The following is a 24,096-nucleotide window of genomic DNA, read 5'->3' as shown; positions in this document are numbered from 1 at the left end:
TTAGCGCGAGAAAATGACTTTTTTCGAAAAGTATGGTTGAAAAGTAACCATGGTACGAGACAGCTTTAGTATCCTTGACATTGTTCGCATAATAGGAGGGCTTTTGTTCTTTAATGCAATATTCTCCTATTGGTTTACTTCTACAGCAACATGGGGCTATCATGGTAAATACATCGATTGGAGGTATTGGCATCACACGATATTGGAACCCGAACTACACCTCAGCTTAGACGAGCTATTTAAATACACAGGTGACGATAATGGACGCATACTTCTCGCAATCAATGGCAGTGTCTATGACGTGTCATCCAATAGAGCTGTCTACGGCCCAAAAGGATCATACCACAATTTGGTTGGTAAAGATGCAGCTCGAGTCTTTGTCACTGGATGCTTTATGAAACCAGATGAGTACACTTATGATCTTAGGGGATTGGATGAAAAAGAATGTGAAAAGGACATCAAGGGGTGGCAACTATTTTTCGAATCCCATCGTGATTACTGGTACGTGGGAAAAGTTGAATTAACGTTTGATTTTATCAATGAGGACCCGCCAAGCCCGTGCACTCACGTCAAGTTCCCAGGACATATTTGAAAATTTACAAGGTAGACATGTTTATACACTATACAGTAAAATCACTCTAGGGCCTTTCTAAACACTTCCAACAACTCATCTGCATCTTCCAATCCGATACTAACTCTAATCAAATTTTTATCGACACCCCACTGAGCTATCTCATCCAACTCGTGATAATGGGCAAGGATTGCATAAGGACAAGCCAATGTGAAATTAGTACCCAAAGAGGGCCCCTTATAAAGATCAACCCTGTTGAAAAAAGAGACAGCATCATCAGGTTTATGAAATAGAAACGAAACCAACCCTCCATAGCCACCATTCTCGTTCTTGATTTCGTCATAGTACTGTTTTGAAGGACCAATACTTGGATAGTAAACCCGAGATATCTTTGAATTGTTGACAAGTAAATCAACAACTTTTTCCGTAGTGGCATCAATGATGCGAACACGATCAACAAAATCTCTAGAGTTACGCTCCAACCACAATGCATCTTCATCCCAAAATAAATCCTCATATTCCTTATCAAAGAATTGTTTCAACCTCAGATAGTACCTTGACGATGGATTCAAAATGAGAGAGCCGGCGAGTACATTCGAATCTCCCGAGAACACCTTAGTCAATGACGATGCAACCATATCAGCATATGGCAAAACATGAATATTTATAAAGTTACCCACAGTTTCATCCACAACAATGGCAAAACCAAATTTATCCCCCAACTCCTTAATCTTTTTCAAGTTTGGTGTTTTCAATAAAGGATTGGAAGGGCATTCACAAAACAATGCCATAATTTCCAACCCTTCTTCTAACTCTTTTTCCAACTCGTTCAAAGACTCGTCGTCACCCATTCCCAAAAATTTAACTCCTGGACCAAATTTCTTCAAAATACTCAACGTATCAGTGTATGGGAATCCAAAACATACCGAAATTTGCTGCTCTTCAGATATATTCAACAATGAGTAGTGTGCAAAGAATATGGATGCCATTCCTGACGGACACAAGTACACATCAGATGGAGTCAACTGCTTTCCTCTTCTCAGGTGCTCGATGTCCTCTAAATCATGGTCATTTTCCTTGTCAACTTTCCCACAAATACGCCTCTTTAATGCCCTTTTGGCTTCTTTTGCGAACTTAAAGTCCAATACCCGCCCATACTTTTGTTCGATAAAAGTATTGAACTCTTTCTCCACCTCCTCGTTCACCTGACTATCGGAGCTGCGACCGCTAGCTCGAGATGCCGAAATTGATGGCGATCTCGATTGAATCTTTTGTGCTTGTAATGCTTGTTTCCAGTTTCCCTTCAAACCGTGAAGATCCTTATCATTCTCAAATAATTCCTTCAAAACGTACTCTCCCATTCGCGAGCTGATAACTTCACCTGAGTGTTGCCAATAATTCTTTGCCAACGGAAATAAATCTTTGGGGAAAAACACCACTCCAATGGTTGTTCCGACTTTGGTTAACCGCTCATAATCATTGGCGGGCTCGCTTGTACTCAATTGTAAAACCCTGACATGTGGGCTATTCTCCGATTTCTCTTTGATGAACTGACGACACCTTTTTGCAACCTTGTAGCTTGGAAATACTAGACACGCTTCACCCTCACGTCCATACTTTGCTTCGAGTTTGCGGCATAATTTTTGAATGATCTGGTGAATAAAAAATCTTGGGTACCCAGAGTTCATCTTACTGGTGACCCATTCCTGTCCTTCTTCATACCCCACTGTGGCTTCCCAAGTGGGCAAAGTTACAGAAACTGCATGCGGTACGTTTGGGATAGGAATTCCTATTTCTTGAGAGGGCATTTCTTTGGGGTAATAAACGAGGCCGGTGACATGTTTATGCTCGCAATTCTCTGTTATTTTTTTTTTGATATTTTTTTCTTATTTTGATTTTTTCTGACTCTTTTTGGGAGAATCCACAGTTTAAAGTTCACAACTTACAAGATTGATCAAAAATTCCGCGTGTATATACTACTTTTAAAAGTGTCCAAACTCCTCAATGCAGAGGGCTGGATGATGCGATAATCAAACCTAATTTATTAACATATTCGGAACTCACGACTTTATACATGTAACCGAGCCTTCTTTTAATCTTCTTAAATCCGATTCATTTACTTTTCCATTTGGTTTAGCACCGCCTGTCACGACTGCTGTCGAAGCAGGAGAAGCGCCAGCCCTGTTATGTTGCATGTGTGATTGGACTAAATGGCCAGCTGCCAATGCCGAACAGAGAGAAAGCTCTGCTGCCAATACAGCTGATGCAACGATCTTGGCCAACTGTCTCGCATTATCCCCTGGGTTAGTTGGATGTGGACCACGTACTCCTAACAAGTCCAACATTGCTCCTTGTGGTTCCAATATAGTACCTCCGCCGATTGTACCGACTTCAATAGATGGCATACTAACAGATATCTGTAAATCACCAGTCACTTTATGCTTGTTCATCAATGTAATACAGTTGGAACTCTCAACATTTTGAGCTGGATCCTGACCACATGCCAAGTACACCGCAGTTACTAAATTGGAAGCATGCGCATTGAACCCACCAACAGACCCAGCCATTGCTGAACCAACCAAATTCTTACTTATGTTCAACTCCACTAAAGCATCCACATCAGACTTCAATACTTTTGCAACAACATCAGCTGGAATTGTAGCCTCAGCTACAATTGACTTACCTCTACCTTCGAGCCAATTGATTGCTGCCGGCTTCTTATCAGAACAATAGTTTCCTGATACAGAAATAATTTCCATATCTTCATAACCGCATTCTTCAACCATGTATTTTAAAGAGTACTCAACACCTTTTGAAATCATATTCATTCCCATGGCATCACCAGTTGTAGTTCTGAAACGAATAAATAATAAACATCCAGCTAAAGACGTTTGAATATGCTGTAAACGGGCAAATCTGGAAGTCGAATTAAACGCCTTCTTGATTGTTTTTTGACCCTCTTCAGAATCAATCCACAATTTGGCAGCTCCAGCCCTAGAGAGTGTAGGGAAGCGAACACATGGTCCACGTGTCATTCCATCCTTGGTCAACACCGTCTCAACACCACCACCAGCATTGATTGCTTTGCAGCCTCGCATTGTTGATGCAACTAGACATCCTTCAGTTGTAGCCATTGGGATGTGATATGGCTTGCCATCGATGATCAAGGGACCTGCTACACCAACTGGTATTGGCATGTAACCAATGACATTTTCACAACAAGCACCGAAAACTCTATCATAATCATAATGTGCATACGGTAAACGATTGGTTTCCAAAACAGGAGCATTTGCCAACTTGGCAATCGCTTTACGACGCACAACCACCGCTCTCTTGTTGCTTGCCAATTGTTTCTCCAATGCGTATAGTGGGAGTTTTCCTCCCACCACCAACAGAGTCACTTCTTCGTTACTCAAACTCTTTACGTTGCCCTCTTTTAGTATCTTGACACACTCCTCAAGTGGTAGCTGAGTAGTAGTTTCTGCTGCTGCAACATCCTCATCATCTGACTCTTCAATGTCACCAATTGTAGCCGTAGTAGGTTCAGAAACTGACGTGCGAACTTGTGGACGGGACATCTCCTTATCAAGCAACTTGTAAGTGGCGCTCACCTGATACCTTGCAGCGTTGAGGAAATAGATATTCGTAACCAAGGAAATACCGAAGCAAAATGCCATTACCTTGGACAACAACCTATCTTGAATAGCAACACTGATTTTATTCAATACCATATAGATAAAATCTTCAACTTGCGCAAAGAAACCCGATGGCATGTAGAATCTTGTGGGCAAAATTGTCAACACGGTTCCAAATTTTCCAATTGGAATTTCACCGGATAAAGATTCTGAAATTGAAGGTGCAGTTCCTAAAATCGAGCCAAATGTGTTGAAATTGATTCCAGCGTCTGAAGTGTTGTACAACCATGAGCTGCCTAGCCAGAATACATGAAACGCAATAAAACCTAAACTCATTGCCACTTTAAATGAAAGAATGGAGTAATCCTTTGATGAAAAAAAATTTGTTTCATTGGGGTAATCAATCGATGAAGATTGTTCAGCAACCCTTTCAGCAACCAATGACGATACTCCATCCTCTTCCAAGGCATCTTTCAAATCATCTGTTCTTCTTGCCCTATTGATCTCAATCTTTAAACCCAAAATTGCTGAGAAAAAGGTGTAAACAAGGACCAAATCAAATGTCAATATCAACGAGGCAAGAATGCAGAAATTTCGCAATCCAGTAAGGTGATTCCCATATGCGGCACATGCAAGCATCGCACCAATAACAACCAAGTGGTCACGGAACATACTCAATGTGTGGGAGGAAACGGCTTGGGATACGATATCTGGAACATCATCAGGTGAAACTGTCGACGACTTCAGGATCAATCCGGCAATTGAGACCTTGTGCTTGAACCCAATAATTGCGACAAGAAATGGGACACCTTCAGAAAGACTCAAAAATGATACCTTGGTTTGAAGAACCTTGTTGGAAACCACCAATGCAAACAAAAATGCAAACGTCGATGACACCAATGTGGAAAACGCTAACCAAAACTTGGACCCAATCTGTCTCATGTCATAAAACACTTTGATCAAGGTGTACCACATTGCTAAATAAGCCACAAAAATCAAAACAACATCAAACCTATCTGCCTTTTTAATTGACTCCTGAACCTTATAAATTAAAAATTTCAAACTATCATAAAATCGAGCGATCTTGTGATCATTTCTTACTTTCCATTGGATGCCATCGTTATCGATTCTCTTGGTGTCCAGTAACACGCTTTCAACTTTGTTTGAGTCCACTAAAAGAACTTGCTCATTCCCACTAATAATTACTGAATTGGGCACTTTAGGAATCGCATCGTGAAATCTTCTAAATCTCAACGGTATCAATGTTACTTGATTGGCACTTTGATACTTGGCTTCAACCTCCTCTGGGGATACAGGTATCCAATCATTCAATTTCAGTCCAGGTCCTGCAGCATGATAATAACTAAGTCCATTCTCATTAGTTATCGAAGACAAGTCAGGTATATAATCATCTATAATTGACAAGTATGCAATTGAGGCTAGCAATGCAGGTACGACAATAAAATGAATAGGTTTATGAGCTGCAGTCCTTGCCAAGTCTCCAGTGACCTGTTGTAGAAAGCTGAGCATGTCTATGTAGCTGGTGGCTTGTGCTGACCTTTTTTTGGTTCAATCTGGGATTTTTCAATGTGTGTGGTCTTCCCAACAAAATAAACGAATTTTTTCTTTTCTTGTTTTTTTCTCTTCTAACGTGTCTGTCTGTCTGTCAAACGGCTCCTCGTTTAGGGGGTGGTGGCGAGGAAATGTGAGGCAGGCAAGTAAAAGGATACACTGATATTAGGTTCTTGTTTCCTTTTTTTAAAAAAAGCTAGTTTTCGATTTTAATTCTGTCGACGTTCTCGAAGCCACTGCTTATACTCCTTTTGAAAGCGGTTGCGCTAGACTTTATATGATAATTAGTTTTTGCTCGTATAGAATCAAAATTAAGTGAGGGGAACGCGTAATCTATCTAGCAAAAATGAAATGAGTTAGTAAGACAAAGGGTGATATAGCAAAGAGTAATATAGCAAAAGTGGGTGTAGAGAAAAGGATGGTCGGTCGCTTCTTGCCTCTGTTCAAGAATGAAGTATATCGGTGGCGATATCTATTTTTGACATAACAAAATTTCTAATGTATTCCAAATGAATATGAAAAAACTGTTCAAACCATTATATTTTCTACACCGCTATGTAGAGTCTACTTTAAGGATACTAATTTTATGTCAAAAGTCAACTCGGAGTTGGCTGGGATTCCTGGCAAAGCTTGGGATCCATAACCCATTTTAGGTGGAATGATAACCCTTCTCTCACCACCAACACTCATACCAGTTACACCAAGATCGAAACCCTTAATACATTCACCTTTGCCTAATTTGAAGTTAAATGGCTTTCCTGAAGTATTTTTATCAAACACTTTGCCATTCTTTAATTTTCCAATGTATCTGATACCAACCTTGTTTCCCGATTTGGCGGTTGGTCCCGAGCCCAACTTTCTATCCTCGGTTATCACACCTCCTAATAAAGTTTTGGTTGGGTACTTTTTGTCTTTAGAAGATTTTTCTGACTCAACACTCTTTTTCTCCTTCTTATCCTTGGCCAAGGTTGATCCAGTAGGTCCCTGTTCCAACTCCTCTGAAAATTGAACAGACTTCTTTTCTTCTTTCTTTGCGGCATTCTTTTTTGCCTTTTTGGACTTTTTGGTGTCTTCTTCAGGTGATGCTCTTTTTTTACTAGCTTGTTTATCATTTGCGCTTTCATCATCTTTTTCGTCTTTTACCTCTTCAATCTTTCCTGGCTCAGCCGATTCTTCTCTTCCATAGTCCTCATCTTCATCTTCATCTTCATCGTATTCTTCATTGAAATCAATTCCATGAATAATTTCATCTTCATCAGGTGACAAATCATATTCATCATCGTACTCACCGTATTCTTCCTCGTCTTCATCACTTTCATCAGCAGGGTGTTCAATATAATTTCCGGTCAAGTGAATCGGGTAAGAGCCAGTGACAACAAAGTACACTTCCTCGTCTGGAGTAATTGTAAGGTCGAGTGTTTGTTGAAATTGGTGTTTTGGTGATAAAGTACAGACAACAAATTCGGAGATGTCATCATCCAAATCATCCTCATTATCATCTTCGCTTCCCTCATCGTCGTCCTCTTCATCATCATTTTCTTCATCATCTTCTTCAACCTCTTCGTCAACTTCTATATCATCCTTGGATCCATTTACTTTTCCATTGACAACTTCCACTTCATCCAATTCATCTTCCTCTTCGTCTTCCTCATCATCATCCTCGTCGTATTCACTGTCATCATCCTCATTAAATGTGACCTTCTTCAATATTCTCAAAGTGGATGGCTCAGCTTTCTCATCTTCAGCTTCTGGGTCCAAAGAAGCCAAGGTAAGTCTAATTGTTACTGGGAAATCTTCCTCAATAGCAGGAAGTGGCTGGAATGGCTTAAGTGCCAAGTTATAAGTAGCTATAGGTGTTAATTGAGACATTGTTGTGTGTCTTCCTGAACTCACTCTTCTCTTGCGATGGGATGCTTTTTTTTCTTTTTTTAAAAAAAAGTTCACTTCGTGCGATGCTCTAATTTATTGACAGTGATGGAAATTTATAGAATCTCACTACTAAATTTCTGGTTGGGCGTTCACGTGGCACACCCACGGCCAGTTTGAGTACCAACATTGTACCAACACTGAGCTCTCTCTCTAAATAAAGAGTCCCCTCTACCTACGTGCTACACAATTCTCTTTACATTAAATGAATCCGTTTATTGGATAAATTGTAACTAAAATACAGTATTTCCAACTATGACCCTACACACACGCACTTCTTGAATGCATATAGCGCCATTTATACCCTACCATCATAAACCCCGTGCAATTTATTCTTTATTTAAAATTTCAACAAGTGTGGTCTGTCACCGTTCTTTAATGAAAATGATGCAGCCAAGTATTGCTTCAACAATGGGGTCTTCTTAATTTCTGACAACAAAGCAGCATCGACAGTCTTTTGGTCAGCAACTCTTTCAGATTTGATTTCCTTCTTAGCTGGAGCTTCTTCAAAAAATTCGGCTTCTGATTTCTTGGACTTTGGCTTTTGTTCTCTAGCAAAGTATTCAACGTTGAATTTGGATACATCAACACCTTCAACGTTTACCTTAGTGGAAGTGGCAATGACGTATCTAGCATTGACTCTTCTCAATGGAACACCGTTGACCTTGAATGGACCTGAGACCAACAAAGTGTTGTCTTCCAAGTTCTTCAAGTATACGACTCTCTTTCCTCTAAATCTTCCAGCCAACAAGATCAAAACGGTACCTGGAACTAATGAGGCACGCAATTTTTGTGGACGGGAAGTCTTTCTAGTTTGCTTTGGGACGGCAGCGTCTTGAGATTGATACCACTTTGGTGCCTAAAAAAGAAATGTCTGTTAGTATTTGTGTTGTTGATGTAGGAGACTTTACGGCCATGAGGGAATAATCAATATCGATTTCTTCATTCTGTTCATGTAGTCCCTCCAGCTTGTCACTGTTCTATTGTCCTGAAAGGGCGGATGTATCTCTTCAAATACCAATACTCATAAATAGGAATGTCTCCATCCTCCACGTTTCATGTCCACACCTTCGACGACAGTCGTCCAAGTTGGCATCTCGTATAGTCTCCAATTATTGTATATCTCACTAAATTAACATACTGCTGAACTCATTTTTGATGTTGATAAATGTATGATATTGGGAAACACTATGGTGGGTATTCTGAAATTTTTTTTTTCTTCTTCTTCTTTTGGTGATAGACTTTTTGGTGGAAGAGAAAAAAAAAAAAAAATAAAAGAAAAAAAAAGGTTGTGCTAAACTATGGCAGTTGTGGGAATTTGTATGTTCGTGGGCACCTCTCGTTCTAGGATGGCAGCATAAAAAAAACAAATAGAGCGAGGCAGGGGGGATTAACTCGACCTATTTTCTAGTTAGTGCGCGCTACTTTGACAAATAAAAATTGTTTTCCGTGGCTTTGTGTCACCAACAATAAAGAACATAAGCTATTTAGGGCTAAGCCCTAATGTGTGAATTTTGCAACCAGAAACCGAAAAGGCTCATGACCATATTTTCTTCGACGAATGTGAAGCTGCTTTTGATAAGAGATGTATAGAACGGTTTATACAGGAGATAAGCTACTTTTGTACAGCCCCAACTTTTGATGAAAACTCTCACCATTTTTTTTGAGGAGGGCGCCTAGCTCATTTTGAGTGCCTCACCTCCCTTTAGAAGTCATGTCACATAAACTAAGCAACGTCAAAATTCAGCTCTAACCAGACTGAAACAGTTACAATCCTCACTCTCCATAACCTTCAGACTTTTCGTGCTTCAGAAATCAATAATTTTTGAACTCGATTCGATAATTGGTGCAAAATTGGTGCAAAATTACAAGAAAATACTTCCAACAAAAGGAAGCTTAAGCTGCATAATCGTAAACATCTAAGATCATTTACCTGGGCAATACCCTTCTATCCTACCTCCAACTAGCTTCATATCACAAAAAAGTTGAAACTACAACAAAATTAATACACAAGTATAAAAACTATACCCCCTAGGTAAAGTACTTCAAATTAATCACAATCTCACCGTGGCCAGTAGGTATCGAGATGTTTTCATTGACATTGACGTAATGACTCAAATTGACAACCGCTTCAGCTACAGTCTGACTTTTTCCAAATGTATGTGGTTGTCTTACAGTAAGAATCAACTGTCCAGTTGGAGCAGACTTGAACGGCACACTCTCACTCCATTTGTATGAGTTCGTGTGTTTATCAAGTTTAGCATGTCTAGTCTTGAGCAATGATTTTTCTTTGGTTGATGTTTTCAACACTGCCTTGACATCCAATGCTGGGTTGGAATAACCCCTTGCTTCCACAATCGTGAGTCTTCCAGGAATAGCACCATCGCCATGTACACTAGCAGCAAAGCTTGAAGCATCGGTTGCACTGCTAACATTTCTATTGTGACCAAGGATCGGCTTTTGTGGTGGAGGCAAAGGTTCCTCACGTATATTTGGCGCTGCAATAACACTCGAAATTTCCGCGTCTTGAGCCTCTCTAAATTCCTTTTCTTCCTCTGGAATGTCCTCTTCGCCTCCTTCTTCTTGACCTTCGCCATCTTCTTGTTTTTGTTGGGCAGACTTGTCGCTCTTGACACCGCTTCGTTCACTTCCAGTAGTGTGGCTTGGAGCAACGGATCGATCGTCATCGGCTTTACTGGCCAGATCATCATCCTTCTTGGACTTTCTCTTGTGTCTGAATCCCTTGAAGAATTTGTCACCTTTACTAATCACATCGGCTCCAGCTCCGATACCAGTACCAACAGCTCCAGTGGCGATATCAGTCACATTGCCAACGGCCTTCATTGAAGTTTGATGTACCATACTAAGATCAACAGGGATAGCTTCCTTCGATTCAACGGGTGGCCTTACATATTCAGGGAAGAAAGTGGCCCTCAAATCAAGTGTTCCTTGTGTGTCCAAATTCACCGTGAATGGCGTGGTTGTCAATGCTGGGATACTTGACAAATCAAGATTTGCCATACCCAACAATTCCAAATCATGAGTAAGATCCCAATCATACACCTCGAGAAGCAAAACTTGTCTGGATCTCGAAATCATTGGGAAATCAACGGCTTCATTCCAAAGTGGATCCAAAGTCCTACGTTTCTTGTCAGTTTTGAAAACTTCGATACCATCCAACTTGACAATACACAATGGATCCGATTTACCATTGGTGTCGACTGATTGCAAGTTTTTGGCGCCAATAATTTCCAATTTACAAATACCAACATCCAAAATGGTATCTAATGGTGCCAACTTGGCAATTGATGGAATATACTCGAGTTGGATATCGATCGAGTTTTTCGGACCAAGGTGGATATTGATGGGCTTTTTGAACGACTTTTCGTAGAGATCAAGTGTGTCAAAAGTTTCCTCAACAAGGATGTCTTTTTGTTGAGTTACCTCCACTTTCTTTGTGATTCTGAAAATCACTTTGGAGTTTGGCAAATCTCTGATGAAAGTTTCCCCCGTTGACCTTGTTGCGAGTCTTCTGTTTTCAACTTTTGGTGACACACCTGAAGGGTATGCATGCTCGTCAAAAAGAGTCTGAACATACACATCGTTCTTGTGAAACTTTCCACCAAGAAGATGGACGGCCATATCACCTGCTCTGTACTTAACAGCGTCTGCCAATTTAAGCTTAATCTTTGGTGGTTCAGCCATTGCATCTTCCTCAGTTTCGATCCATTCATACTCACCAGGGTTGTTTTCATAAGTCTCTTCATCCTTCTTGTACTGTTCCTCTTCTCTCTTCTCTTTGAGACGCTTTTGCTCTTCATACTCATGCATATTGTGCAATTCAGACAACGAGTATGCATTGATGGTTGGGAAGAAAGAAACGGAATAAAAGAGGGTTCCACATGGCTCACCTTCAAACAAGACTGGCTGCTCAATGATTTCATCGGCACCATCATATCCAAGGTAGTACCCTTCTTCATTCTTTCTCAAAAAGTCAGCAGCATTGATTGCCGCAGTACCTAAGGATCTATCTTTACCTTCTGGCTCAGCATCCATGATCTCCAACAAATAGTGCAGGTGAGGATTGGATACAGGCAAAAAGTACACTGCATTCCATTGTGGATTGACCGTCTCAGCAAAAGTAACAGTTTTACCTCTCAACTTACCATTCATGATAAGTCTCACATAAGGGTCAACGTATCCTACAGACTCCAAATTCTTTAATCCCTTGGCTCCTCTCAAATGGATTCTGATACCACCAACTGGAGCAGGAGTAATAACCTTGGAGCTTGTTTCCTCATCAACTGCCAAAGGCTTCCAACCAGCACTGATTCTAATTTGAGGGGGTGAAGCGTTTTCCGAAAGAGCAGGGCATGTTATCCACAGTTGACCCCTTCCGCTCTCAAACACAAGATCTTGTAAATTTGCTTGCAAGTTCGCGACGATACTATTATCAACCGTATCACGAACAAGCACTTGAATGGCTGTTTCAGTTTGTTGAGTGATTAAGCTTTCAAAGGATTGTTCCCACGAGGGTTCATTTGTTTGCCTCAATTTACGACAAGTCTTGACCAACTCATTGTTTACATATATTTCAGCATAAGGATTCAACAACCCAATAACCGATTTCGAAATATCCAAATCTCTTGCCTCGTGTAAGGTGATTTTCATTATACCAACTTCAGAGTCAGTGATAACTTCCTTTGTTCCATCATCGAGTTCAATTGGTTGCATTGTTGGGAAATACTTCATATCTAATTCCAATTTTCCCACGACTTTCCCACCTTCCATGATGTTCTTAACAATGCCACTCTGATTCTCTTCTTGCAAAAATTCTCCCAATGGAAATTCGCAATTTCCAATCAACTGATCATCTGCTTGATCTTCTAACAAATGAAATACGTTGAAATTGAAAAAGTTACCCTCCAATTGATTAACCAAAATATACTTATGTTCCAAGAATATTGGATCATTAACTTGTTTTTTGACTTTAGTTCTCTCGTCGATATCACCATTGTTGGAAACCTTGATTTGCACATAGGGGTTAATACTATTGGGCTTTGTGGTTTGCCCCGTTTTCAAATTCTTACATGATTTGATGTACACTGCAATGACCCCAATGGAATCGTTGGATTGACCTTCCAATAGCTCTTCGATGTTGATGTCAAGCGAATTTGGAGCATAAAGCATGGGTCTTAAAGTCGAGTGGATGATACCGTTAACGAATTTGGACAAACCAGGAATAAACGACATGATATCAAGACCCAAAGTGTCACCTCCAATAGGTTTCAAAGCATAATCAATGGTTGGTGGTTCCAAAAATTGAATGGAAACAATCTTAACATGAGGAAAATTCAACGAAAGCTTCAACTTAACCTTCATTCTACCAGTGAATGACATATCCTCAACCAAGATTGGTAGAGATTTTGAAATGAATGCCTTACCAACAGTGACACCTAAAGCCACCTTTGGGTCAATTTTTCTCTTGATTTCATTCTTTGTCATGTCATCAGTATCATTTGGAGCGAACGAAAAAGCCCAGTCCATTTCAATAGTGTCATGACGAGTTTGTGGGTATGACTTGATGGAATCAACACGGGGAGCTTTTGAACCTAAAGTAAACTCATCCAAGGACAATTTCTCAATACCAAAACCAGGGGCTTGGTCTTTTAAAATCTCATTGGCTTGAAACATAACTTGTTCAGACAAAGCAGGCATATAAATAACCCAGAATTTATCCAAAAATGAATTCATCCATTCCATAGTTTCCAATTGATTCACCAACCTGTTATCAGCCTTAACTCTCTTCATGTCATCTCTGATATTTCTATTAAATCTTCTAAACTCTCCACGGTAAACCGAGTTTGTAAAGAGTAAAACAAGTCCCAATGATAAGATTCCTCCACCTAATCTAGCAACCAACCAAGCAAAGAGGCAGGTTCCCAACATAAGGGATGTATTCCAATACCAGTCACCATAGAAATGGTCAATGATGTAACCTTCAACTGTTTTGGCATTCTTCAACAACTCTTTCTTGTTGGTGTCTTCATCAACATCCCAACCACCGACTCTCTGCCAGGAAAATGTCAATTGATCCCTTATATGGACTTTTTCATGGGGATGCTGCGATGGCGTTGGCTTCGGTTGAGTAGATTCAGGATTTGTTTGTTGTTGCGCTCCGGTTTGAACTTTCTTATTATAATCCTTGACGTCATCTTTGTTTCCGCCCAAACCGGGATGTTGTTTTTTTCCGGAATCAGATTCGTCATTTCTTTTCTTTTGATGCTTGGGATCATCTCCAGGGTGGCCTTTCCTGTCGATATTTTTCTTTTGCTCGGCGAATTGATCTTTGCCTGTTTGTTCACCAGCAAAAGACGGGTCACCGTTCTTTTCTGGGACTGTTCGATCCTATAAAAACGTTAGTAAGATGAAGCTCTTTGGATTTTGATAACACGTTACCCATTAATGGCAAGCTGCTCTCCAATTTCGTGGCTAGCATTGCTTGGTTTGAAGTATCAGAACGGGGGGGACTTGTAATATACATACTTGACTTTGGATCATCTTTATCTAATTTTGGCCAATTGATCACAAGCAAATTTATTTAAGATACGAACCTGAGAACTAACAAATAGTGTTGAGATATTCAAATAAGATTTCGATAGTTGTTTCTGAATCTCAGCCCCAATGGTTTATAGGAAAATTTCGGTTCAAGGAAAGAAAAGTGTTGAAAAGGGAATGAAATTCCAAATGGTTTGTGTAATGTCGATTGCTTTAAAAAAACAATAAGGACACTAAGAATGTGAGATTCTTTGCTATTATACTCTGGATTGCATTCACAACAGGTTTTTACATAAATATACATTGCCAGATGAAGGGTGCCGTAAGCTAATGAGCAAAAGACGTCCGTGTGTTTTCATAGAGATTGTCTCCCCATATCCCCTTCCCCCTCTACAAGGACACTTTTATCTTCATTGAGAGAAAAAGACAAACTATGAGATACCCTTTTTGAGTTTCGCGTTTGTGTCATTCCAAAAGGAATAATTGCTACCGCAAAAACATTATTGTTAGTGCTATATGCAGGCCGGATGTCGCTAGCCATTTTCACGACATTGCACATCAAGACAAGAATATTGCCAACCATCCCTTGAGATGCAAGCACACGTAGAGATTACACCTTCATCTCTCTACACTTTCCTAAAACCCTTTCGTTATGTATATTAGGTAGTTACAGTATATAAATGAAAACAGAACAAATGCTTATTTTGACCAGTGATGACCTTTTAAACTGATTCCAAAACAACATCCTTGAAACCACCTGAAACCTTCTTACCCTTTTCTTCAGTTGAACCTTCACCGTGCAAAGCCAACAATGAACCCAAGTCGAATTTTGGTTGTTTCAACAATTTGACTTTTCTGATGTGAACGTTTTGCAATGGGAAGATAGTTTGAGTAGATTTTTCAATTTCACGACCAATAACTTCTGGAATCAACTTGGAGGTTAATTGAGCCAAAGTACAGTTGGAAACTTCTCTTTGCATGATTTCAGTCATCTTCTTTCTGATTTCTCTCAATTTGGATGATTGAGCATAAGTGGTCTTTTTGATTTGGTTTGGTTGTCTCTTGGTGAAGGCAATGGCAAATACTCTCAAAACGTAGTCATCGGCAGTCTTGACAGTAACATTGGCTTCAACCAATGATTGCCATTTTCTAACCAATGATCTTATTTTGTCTGAGGTGAAATCCAAACCGTGGAAGTTGGTCAACAAGTTTTTACCTTGAACTTCATCAACTCTCAATTTGATCTTTCTGTATGAGTGGTCTTCTGAACCTTGCAAGTCAGCCAAACAAACTTCGAAAACTCTTCCCTTTAATCCATCGGCTGCATTCTTCAAACCAGTGGATCTGTTGATTAAAGTTTTACCAACATTTCTGTTTTCAAAGGTGGTTGGGGCTTTAATGTCAAACCAATCTTTTCTGGTGAATGGGTCGACGACCTTCTTTTTCAATCCTTTCTTTCCTTTAGAAAGTCTCTTATTTTTACCTACTGCCATGTTCTAATGCCTTTCAGTTTGTTGAAGATAAAGGGAAAAAAGTAAGGACAGGTGAAAAATTACTTTGTATTAAAATTTTTTTCTGTTGTCGCTGTACTCGCCTTACTATGGGGAGTATTATGTAACTCTTGCAAAAAGTATTATGTAATATCTTACGTATAGTAGTGCAGCGAGACACAATATAACAAATGAGATAGGACGCTACCGTAGAGAGAAAATTGTGGTGAGCACAGAAAAAAAGCTAGAGTTATAGTTTCAATCTATTCACGTGATATATTGAGCATGTTAGGGCTTTGCCCTAATAAACGTGTATTATGCACAAAAGGTAAACATAACAATTTTGGGTTTGGGATCAAATGGGATCAACGTGATAGCCAGGTTCTGAAGTGCATTCCCGTAGAATAGATATACTAATCGCATTCTTCCCCACAGACCAAATTATCAATCATAACACTAATAACATTCCATCCATCTGCATTCCTTCCCACTAGCATTCTTACACTTTTTGCATACAAATGGACGAGGGTCAAGATCAAGATCAAAACAACCAGTATGTACGTCATTCTAATTTGTACGACTACGTTATACTAACCTACCCCACGATAGAGTTGCATTAAAAGTAGGCTTAATTGGTGACTCCCAGATTGGCAAGACGTCACTAATGGTCAAGTACGTCGAAGGTTCCTTCGATGAAGATTACATACAAACGCTTGGCGTTAATTTCATGGATAAACGAATACAAATAAGGAATACTACAATCATGTTTTCCATATGGGATCTTGGAGGACAGAAAGAGTTTATCAATATGCTACCGCTAGTCTCCAATGATGCAGTTGCAATTTTATTCATGTTTGATCTAACGAGAAAATCCACTCTCAATTCGATCAAGGAATTTTATCGACAAGTAAGAGGATTTAATAAAACAGCAATTCCGTTTCTTATTGGTACAAAATATGATCAATTTATAGATTTATCATTTCAAGATCAAATTGAAATCACACAACAAGCTAAGAAATTTGGAGCTGCAATGAAGGCTCCGGTTATTTTTTGCTCAACCAGTCATTCGATCAATGTTCAAAAGATATTCAAAATTATCTTGTCGAAGGCATTTGATTTAAAGTTGAATTTGGAGGAGATTGTTAATGTGGGAGAACCAATATTGATTTTCAAATGAAGCTTTTGTAGGAGAGTTGTTGATGATTCTCCGCCTGTTAACGATTTCTAACGAGTTTTATAATTTATTGTTCAATTCTATAGCACCCATATTAGAGGGCCATTGATGCTTAATACATACTTTAAGGAGAAAACGAACCAGTTCAAAGTGTAAAACACCTCTCTAGCATGTGTCTCCTGTATATAGCTAATACCGTTTCTCAGTCCAAAATGAAAATACGCCGCACAAAGATAGATTCCACATATCTACGCTTCTTTCCTTCCCAAAGCATATATGTCGCATGAATATAAAGGATGGGAGCTTGTCTTTAGTTCTGAGATAAATGGAAACTTTAATTCCTCTACGCACAGCTCACATTCAAGAAGGCCTAATCGCAGGAGTAAATCAACCACGTCAGATCCTCTTATTTTGAGACGCAAACATGATCAATTTCAAGTTAAAAGTGGCGACACAATTTTGGTAACTGCTGAGGACGAATCCAATATTGCATTGATTAAAGATATACGATTCGGTATTAATGACTTTGTAGAGATCATTGTCGTTTGGTTTAGTGAAAGAAGTGAGATTGAAACTATCCCAGCAGATATCGAAATAATTGAAGGGGAGATCTTGCTAGTCCCATATCTCGACGAAATTGAGCTTGATCAGATAGGTGACCATGTTCATGTTTTGTCTGAAAATGAATTCAAAAAAAGTAAAGCGTCTCATAAAGAAGACGGCACACACACATTCATGTGTCGTAGGGCAACAAATGAACAGGATAAGTTTTCGGAAAAATTTGATTATAATGAGCTTATGAGAATTTTCGCCGAGGATGCAGATCATTTCCAGGATACGTTGAAAAGAATCGTGTTTAATTCAGGGCCTTTGAAAAAGCCAGAGGCTGAAAACCGAGGAAAGAGGGAAAGGAGAGGAGAGACGAATAAGAAGCGACATATTAGCGTAAAGACGGAAGAGCAAACACGGAAACAATCACCCACTGGAGACACTACTAGTAAAGTCGATGCTCCTGAAACTGCAAACGAAACTGTGCCTGCTACTGCTCCTATTGCTCATAAAGAACCCGAAAGCACAGCTTCTTCACTGGAAGACATCGACAACAGCGAAAGCTATGAAGAATCAGAAGACGAGGAGGAGACCACAAAGAAAAGGCACAGAGTTGCAACTACTCCCAAGAAACGTAGGCTCGGGTCTTCTTTCAAGTCAAGTAAATCACTGTCACCCAAAAAGTCAATTCGCTCAATTGATTCAGAAATTGAAAGCATCTACTCAGTGGTTACTCCACGTAAAAGAATCAGAGTCATGCAAGACCAAGGGCAATTACCATCATTCACATCACCTTCGAAAAAGTTGCCCGAAGGCACACTTGATCCCACTTCTGAAGCATTCAAAGAGGTGAAGGAGAAATTACATACCTCTCAACGATTGAATGCGCTTCCCGGTAGAGAAGATGAGTTTCTGATGATTTATGCCAGTTTGGAAAGTGCAATCAATGAAAGAACGGGTTGTTGTATATATGTAAGTGGTGTTCCTGGCATGGGCAAGACTGCCACTATCAAAGATGTCATCAATCAAATGACCGATTTAGCTAAAGAGGGCTATGTAAAACCATTCAATTTTTTTGAATTTAATGGATTGAAATTACTTGCACCAACAGTTGCATATAGTATGCTATGGGAGTACATAACTGGTGGTGATAGAGTCGTTGACTCCAATGCAGCTATCCTTTTGGAGGAGTACTTTAAAAGAAACGACGAGAAAAGATTACCTTTGGTTGTGATGATGGATGAGTTGGACCAGATTGCCCAAAAAAAACAGAACGTTATGTACAATTTCTTCAATTGGCCAACGTATGCCACTTCCAAGTTGATTGTTATAGCTGTGGCAAACACCATGGATTTACCTGAGAGAGTTCTTGCTAACAAAATATCATCAAGAATGGGGTTGCGCAGAATTCAATTCAAGGGGTATACATATCAACAATTGGGTGTCATAATACAACACAGATTGAACATGTTGACAAAGGGAAGTCGTCACAAGGTAGAAATAAGTTTTGATGCCATTGGTTTTGCATCACGAAAAGTGGCTAGTGTTAGTGGAGATGCTAGACGTGCGTTAACAATTTGTCGTCGGGCAGTAGAAATTGCCGAGAAACAGTATATGGAAAGCAACGACCAGAAAGAAACATGCCAAGTGTTGATATCCCACATATCACAAGCCATCAGCGAAAGTGTCAACTCTCCTTTAGCCAAGTATTTGAATGCTTTACCATTCGCTGCTAAACTTTTCCTCGCAGCACTTTTGAGGAGGACCAGAAGAAGCGGTTTGGCCGAAAATTCAGTAGGGGACATTATTGATGAAATGAAAAACTCAATAGCCATGTTTACAACCTCCAATCCTTTTATGACTGACTCATCAATGTTTGACCTATTGTACGCTGATAAAATTGGCGATAAGGAACAAATCAATATCAGAATCCATCACTTTGAATTTATTTTGAATTCACTAGTTGAAGCAGGAGTCATTAATCAACAAAATTTCTCGAGTGAGCGGAAAAGAATGGTACTATTGACCGTGAGTGAAGAGGAAGTGGTTTCTGTATTGAAAAAGGACCAAGAAATTTCACAATTTTTGTGATTATTATTACGTACACACATATATGTACATTCTAAGCAGCAGTTGTGACTTCACAACATGATTCAAACAAAGTAGGCTTTTTCTTCAACACCTTTTCGTCATAATTAGAAGACTTGACCAATTTGAATGCCCCAGTACCCACACGCATAGTTTGGCCCAAGATGATACACTCGGAAACACCCTCAATCTTGTCCTTTTTCATGAAAAATGCAGCATCAAACAAATGATCAGTGGTTTTCTCAAAAGAAGCCAATTGCAAGACTGAATCACGCATTTTACTAAGACCGAATCTTGTGATACCCAACACTTCTCCCTTGTATGTCATAACATCTCCCAATAATTGAATATGACGAGGATCCACACTCATACCGTGATTACTCATTGTATATTCGATTTCTCTTATGATTGAGCCTCTGGCTGCTTCAATACCCAATATTTCATTTACTTCTAAAACATGATTGGTTGTGGTTTTTGTACCAACAATACCTTCAGTATTCATAACGTCTTTTAAACCGTAACCCTCAACAAGCAACTCCTTTTTTCCATCGTCTTTAATGTTGATCACGGCACGGAAAATATTTGGCAATCCCTTGATGCAGATATCTGGCAACACTCTTTTCAAAGTCTGCATTCTAAAGAAAAGCGCATTCAGTGAATCACCCACAGATTTTAGGCTTTCGGATTTAGATTCATTAACATTGCACAACACATTGATTCTGTTCTTTGCAGTGATTACAACATCAGAAGGAGCAATTCTCAATTTCGGCGCTTTGAATATAGCTTGTGCAATGTTTTCGATGGTTAATTCCAATTGCAATTTGTCAATAGTTTCCAAGTCAATTTTGATAGCCAAATAGGCCATGTTGTCTTTGTATACATCTTCAATGTAAAATGCAACATCCTTCAACAACGTCTTTTCGATTCTTCCCTTGGCCACACGAGCGGCAATTTCATCATCATCATTCACCAAAACTGCATTGATAATTGGCGTTGAAATAGTTTTTGATGCATTGATGATTTCCTTAATACGTGGAACCCCCAAAGTGACATTCATTGATGCCACACCAGCAAAATGGAAAGTCTTTAAAGTCATTTGCGTACCGGGTTCACCAATGGATTGCGCTCCAATAGCACCAACAGCAGTTCCAGGCTCAACTTTTGCTCTCGAATACTTGTATAAACATTGTTTCATAAACTCTTTAGCAGCCCTGTGTGAAATCCTCATCAACTGGTTTACAGCGTTGAGTTTGACTTCGTCTTCATCCACTAAAATTTCATCCTCGTGAATTTTATTATAATATGCTTTCAAGCCTCTACTTTCTCTTAATCGTGCAAGCTTTTCAGCTTTTTCCCGTAGGAATTCCCTCACAGATTCGTAAAATGCTTTTTCGGCATCCTTTTGATCGACTAACTCATCTTCACTCTGCGACTCAGTTCCAACAACTGCGACCTTATCAACAAGTGGTTTTAACGTCTTGTCGGCCAACTCAACTATCTCGTACGGCAACAACGGTTTGTCGTTGACGTTGTATGTTATGTTGTAAGCGTGATCCCATTGTCTAATAAAATTTACCGGTTTAGCATCACCTTCCATATCATATGGATCTAAACCGTCACCACCATAAGTAAACTGAACAATACCATTTGATGAATTACGCACAGTGTTGTCGTATTGTGACGAAAGATCTTCAAGGGATTTCATTAATCGACGCGACATGTAACCGGTTTCCGCAGTCTTGACCGCAGTATCAACCAAACCCTCTCTACCTGAAATAGCATGAAACAAGAATTCTGGGGGTGATAAACCACTGAAAAATGAATTTCTGACAAAACCTTTGGATTGCGGTGTTTTGGAATTTTTGGTAAAATGGGGTAAGGAACGGTCTTGGAAACCATCAGGGACACGATGACCAGAGATAATTTGTTGACCAACAACAGCAACCATTTGAGATACATTCAACGTGGAACCTTTGGAACCACATGTGGCCATAATCAAAGGAGCATTCAAAGAGTCCAATTCTCGAATACAAACATCACCCACCTCTTCTCTAACCTTGGACAATAAACCACCAATTTTTGCTTCTAAGGTTTGCTCTTCATTACAACCAGGTTGAGTTTCCAACTTGCCTCGATTGTACAAATCAATTAATTGGTCACATTTAAGATACGCTTGTTCGACCATTAACTCCTTCTTTTGCTTCAATTCGTGGGCGGGTGTCACGTCATTAATACCAATGGAGAAGCCTCGATTACCCAAAAATCTAGCACATAACTTTGCCATTCTATTCATTGCTGCCGCTGCTTCTTGAGGACCATAGTCACGTAGTATGGTGTAAAACACAGAGTGCTTCTTACCATCCCCCAAAGTCGATTTGTCCATCAATCCACTAAGGATTTGTGAGCCTCTAATGATGACAAATCCATCGTTAGGCGACATCTCACTGGGAAGACCCTTGGCAGGAGGATGGAATGTCTTGTTTTTCGCATTCAAATTGATGACAACTTTACTATGTCTGTTTGGCTTAATCAATAAAGAAAAGACTTGCTTACCCGTCCAAAGCATAATCGGCTTCACAATGGTAGGCGGGGGGATATCAAATTGTATATCCGCATCCGACATCATACTTAACAATTGCACCAAGGATGCACGATCGAAAAATGAGTCCTTGTGTGAAATCAAATACGAGCCTGTAATGAAATCTTGGGTAGCCGCGATAATTGGCTCTCCGGACTTTGGTGTCAACAAGTTATTCTTGACTCCCATTAAGTTGATTGCTTCGGCTCTAGCTTCTTCTGTTTGAGGAACATGTAAATTCATTTCATCCCCATCAAAATCGGCATTATAAGGTGTGCATACACACTCATTCAATCTGAAAGTTCTCCAAGGACGAACTTTGGCATAATGCGCCAAAATGGATAATCTATGCAATGAAGGCTGACGATTGAATAACACAACATCACCATCCTCAATATGACGTTCAACAACGTCTCCTACTTGTAATGATTTAGCCAACTTTATACGATCACCAAATCTAAGATTCCTCTTTCCCGCTTCATTTTGTTTCATTACGTAGTTTGCTCCCGGATGTACATCGGGCCCATTGATGATCAATCCTTGTAACTTTTTCTTGTTGTATCTCGTGCATTTTTCTGGATAAGTCAAAACTTTAGCAACTCTGTCGGGCACTGCAACTTCGTCTATCTTCAAGTTGGGATCTGGTGAAATGACGGTTCTACCTGAGAAATCAACTCTTTTACCCGACAAATTGCCTCTAAATCGGCCTTGTTTACCCTTCAATCTTTGACAGAACCCACGGATTGGTTTCGCGGATTTTGATCCACTACCTCCACCACCACCTCCACCCGACATCAAGGCTGGGTTTGCAGCATCCGAGTTGATATACATTGCCACAGATAGTTGCAAGTAGTCCCACTGCTCCATCAAGTTATTGATGGAGATACCTTTGGTGATCCCTGCTTTAATCATTGATGATGTCCAAACAATCTCTGTGAGCTTGACTGTGAGATCATCTTCGTTCGATTGTGCATCCATCATAACCGAAGGTCTTATACAAACTGGAGGTGCTGGTAGATATCGCCATATATACGTTTCCGGTCTTCCCCCTTTAGATGAATCCATTCCGAGTAGTTCACAATCTTCAGGGATGATCTGTTTAAACAAGTTTAAAGTCTTTAACGGGTTAAAATCCTCCTGAATTCTCTTCGCAAATTTCTCCAAATCAGGGTTGCGTTGGAATACCAAATCTAAATCTTCATCCCATAGAGTCTTTTCTGGTGTGTCCTTTTTACCGATCCATCGGAAAGTGTCGTGAACAATTTTCAATGATGCAGGCCCGGCTCCACTCGCAGCTTTCTTGACTACACCATTTACATGATTGCACTTTAAACAACGTCGTTGTTTCTTGCACTGGTCATTGATTCTCTTTAAAATCTTCATTCTCTTCAAGTTATCAATGTTTGGTCGCCTCAATTCCGACAAAAACTGACGTTTCGCTTGTGGATCTAGTAATATGGCACCACAATTTTTGCAAACACATTGCAACACTGATATCACGGCTTTGAAATACCCGACATGAAAAACAGGTAAGGCGAGTCTGATATGGCCGAAATGGCCATTACATGATGCGAGATTACCATGACATGTGGCACATTCCGATGAGTTTGATGAAATACCCATTTTCGTGTCCAAGGCACCTCCTTCTTTGGGAGCCCTACCTTTCTCTAAATCATACAAATCCCTAGTTAGGATTTCCACTTCGGATTGGGCAATGATATCCTTTGCAGAGAGGGCCGAAAACTCTAGCCCATCGATACACTTCGGGGCAATGTCTAGTACCACTTCTTTACCCATGATAATTGGTTCGACAAAAACTTCGAAATAGAAATATCTGCTGTATCAGTAATACTTTTCAGTTCAGTTTATTGATGGCAAAGTCGTAGTGTTGTAATAGTAAACAGATGATTCGGTGATCTCTTTCCAAGAATGAATCAGAAAAGAAAAAAGAGTCT

The 24,096-nt window shown here is 39.8% G+C and overlaps 10 protein-coding genes across 10 annotated transcripts; 3 read left to right on the top strand and 7 right to left on the bottom strand. All coding sequences in view use genetic code 12, as the record gives it.

Moving 5' to 3' along the window:
- Positions 1-49: 49 nt before the first annotated feature.
- Positions 50-592, top strand: CPAR2_110350 (uncharacterized protein; the record flags this gene model as incomplete). Its single annotated transcript, XM_036807329.1, has 1 exon — positions 50-592. The coding sequence occupies one exon, from the start codon at positions 50-52 to the stop codon at positions 590-592; it is 543 nt and encodes a 180-aa protein (XP_036664176.1).
- A 41-nt stretch (positions 593-633) lies between these two features.
- Positions 634-2,379, bottom strand: STR2 (cystathionine gamma-synthase; the record flags this gene model as incomplete). The annotated part of the gene is made up of 1 exon (XM_036807328.1): positions 634-2,379. The coding sequence occupies one exon, from the start codon at positions 2,377-2,379 to the stop codon at positions 634-636; it is 1,746 nt and encodes a 581-aa protein (XP_036664175.1).
- A 252-nt stretch (positions 2,380-2,631) lies between these two features.
- On the bottom strand, positions 2,632-5,736 carry HMG1 (hydroxymethylglutaryl-CoA reductase (NADPH); the record flags this gene model as incomplete). The annotated part of the gene is made up of 1 exon (XM_036807327.1): positions 2,632-5,736. The coding sequence occupies one exon, from the start codon at positions 5,734-5,736 to the stop codon at positions 2,632-2,634; it is 3,105 nt and encodes a 1,034-aa protein (XP_036664174.1).
- A 606-nt stretch (positions 5,737-6,342) lies between these two features.
- Positions 6,343-7,647, bottom strand: CPAR2_110320 (peptidylprolyl isomerase; the record flags this gene model as incomplete). The annotated part of the gene is made up of 1 exon (XM_036807326.1): positions 6,343-7,647. The coding sequence occupies one exon, from the start codon at positions 7,645-7,647 to the stop codon at positions 6,343-6,345; it is 1,305 nt and encodes a 434-aa protein (XP_036664173.1).
- A 397-nt stretch (positions 7,648-8,044) lies between these two features.
- Positions 8,045-8,857, bottom strand: RPL6 (60S ribosomal protein eL6; the record flags this gene model as incomplete). Its single annotated transcript, XM_036807325.1, has 2 exons — positions 8,045-8,563; positions 8,846-8,857. The coding sequence occupies 2 exons, from the start codon at positions 8,855-8,857 to the stop codon at positions 8,045-8,047; spliced, it is 531 nt and encodes a 176-aa protein (XP_036664172.1).
- Positions 8,858-9,735: 878 nt separating this feature from the next.
- On the bottom strand, positions 9,736-14,265 carry CPAR2_110300 (uncharacterized protein; the record flags this gene model as incomplete). Its single annotated transcript, XM_036807322.1, has 2 exons — positions 9,736-14,112; positions 14,251-14,265. 2 exons carry the CDS (start codon positions 14,263-14,265, stop codon positions 9,736-9,738), a joined length of 4,392 nt encoding a protein of 1,463 aa, XP_036664171.1.
- A 719-nt stretch (positions 14,266-14,984) lies between these two features.
- On the bottom strand, positions 14,985-15,755 carry RPS1 (40S ribosomal protein eS1; the record flags this gene model as incomplete). The annotated part of the gene is made up of 1 exon (XM_036807321.1): positions 14,985-15,755. The coding sequence occupies one exon, from the start codon at positions 15,753-15,755 to the stop codon at positions 14,985-14,987; it is 771 nt and encodes a 256-aa protein (XP_036664170.1).
- Positions 15,756-16,270: 515 nt separating this feature from the next.
- On the top strand, positions 16,271-16,929 carry TEM1 (Ras family GTPase; the record flags this gene model as incomplete). The annotated part of the gene is made up of 2 exons (XM_036807320.1): positions 16,271-16,305; positions 16,362-16,929. The coding sequence occupies 2 exons, from the start codon at positions 16,271-16,273 to the stop codon at positions 16,927-16,929; spliced, it is 603 nt and encodes a 200-aa protein (XP_036664169.1).
- Positions 16,930-17,202: 273 nt separating this feature from the next.
- Positions 17,203-19,566, top strand: ORC1 (origin recognition complex subunit 1; the record flags this gene model as incomplete). The annotated part of the gene is made up of 1 exon (XM_036807319.1): positions 17,203-19,566. One exon carries the CDS (start codon positions 17,203-17,205, stop codon positions 19,564-19,566), a length of 2,364 nt encoding a protein of 787 aa, XP_036664168.1.
- A 31-nt stretch (positions 19,567-19,597) lies between these two features.
- CPAR2_110260 (DNA-directed RNA polymerase III core subunit) lies at positions 19,598-23,938 on the bottom strand (the record flags this gene model as incomplete). The annotated part of the gene is made up of 1 exon (XM_036807318.1): positions 19,598-23,938. The coding sequence occupies one exon, from the start codon at positions 23,936-23,938 to the stop codon at positions 19,598-19,600; it is 4,341 nt and encodes a 1,446-aa protein (XP_036664167.1).
- Positions 23,939-24,096: the final 158 nt, after the last annotated feature.

This window comes from Candida parapsilosis, contig 005569, assembly GCF_000182765.1.
Source record: "Candida parapsilosis strain CDC317 annotated contig 005569".
Classification (NCBI taxonomy): Eukaryota; Fungi; Ascomycota; class Pichiomycetes; order Serinales; family Debaryomycetaceae; genus Lodderomyces; species Lodderomyces parapsilosis.
This window is presented reverse-complemented; position numbering and strand designations above follow the sequence as displayed.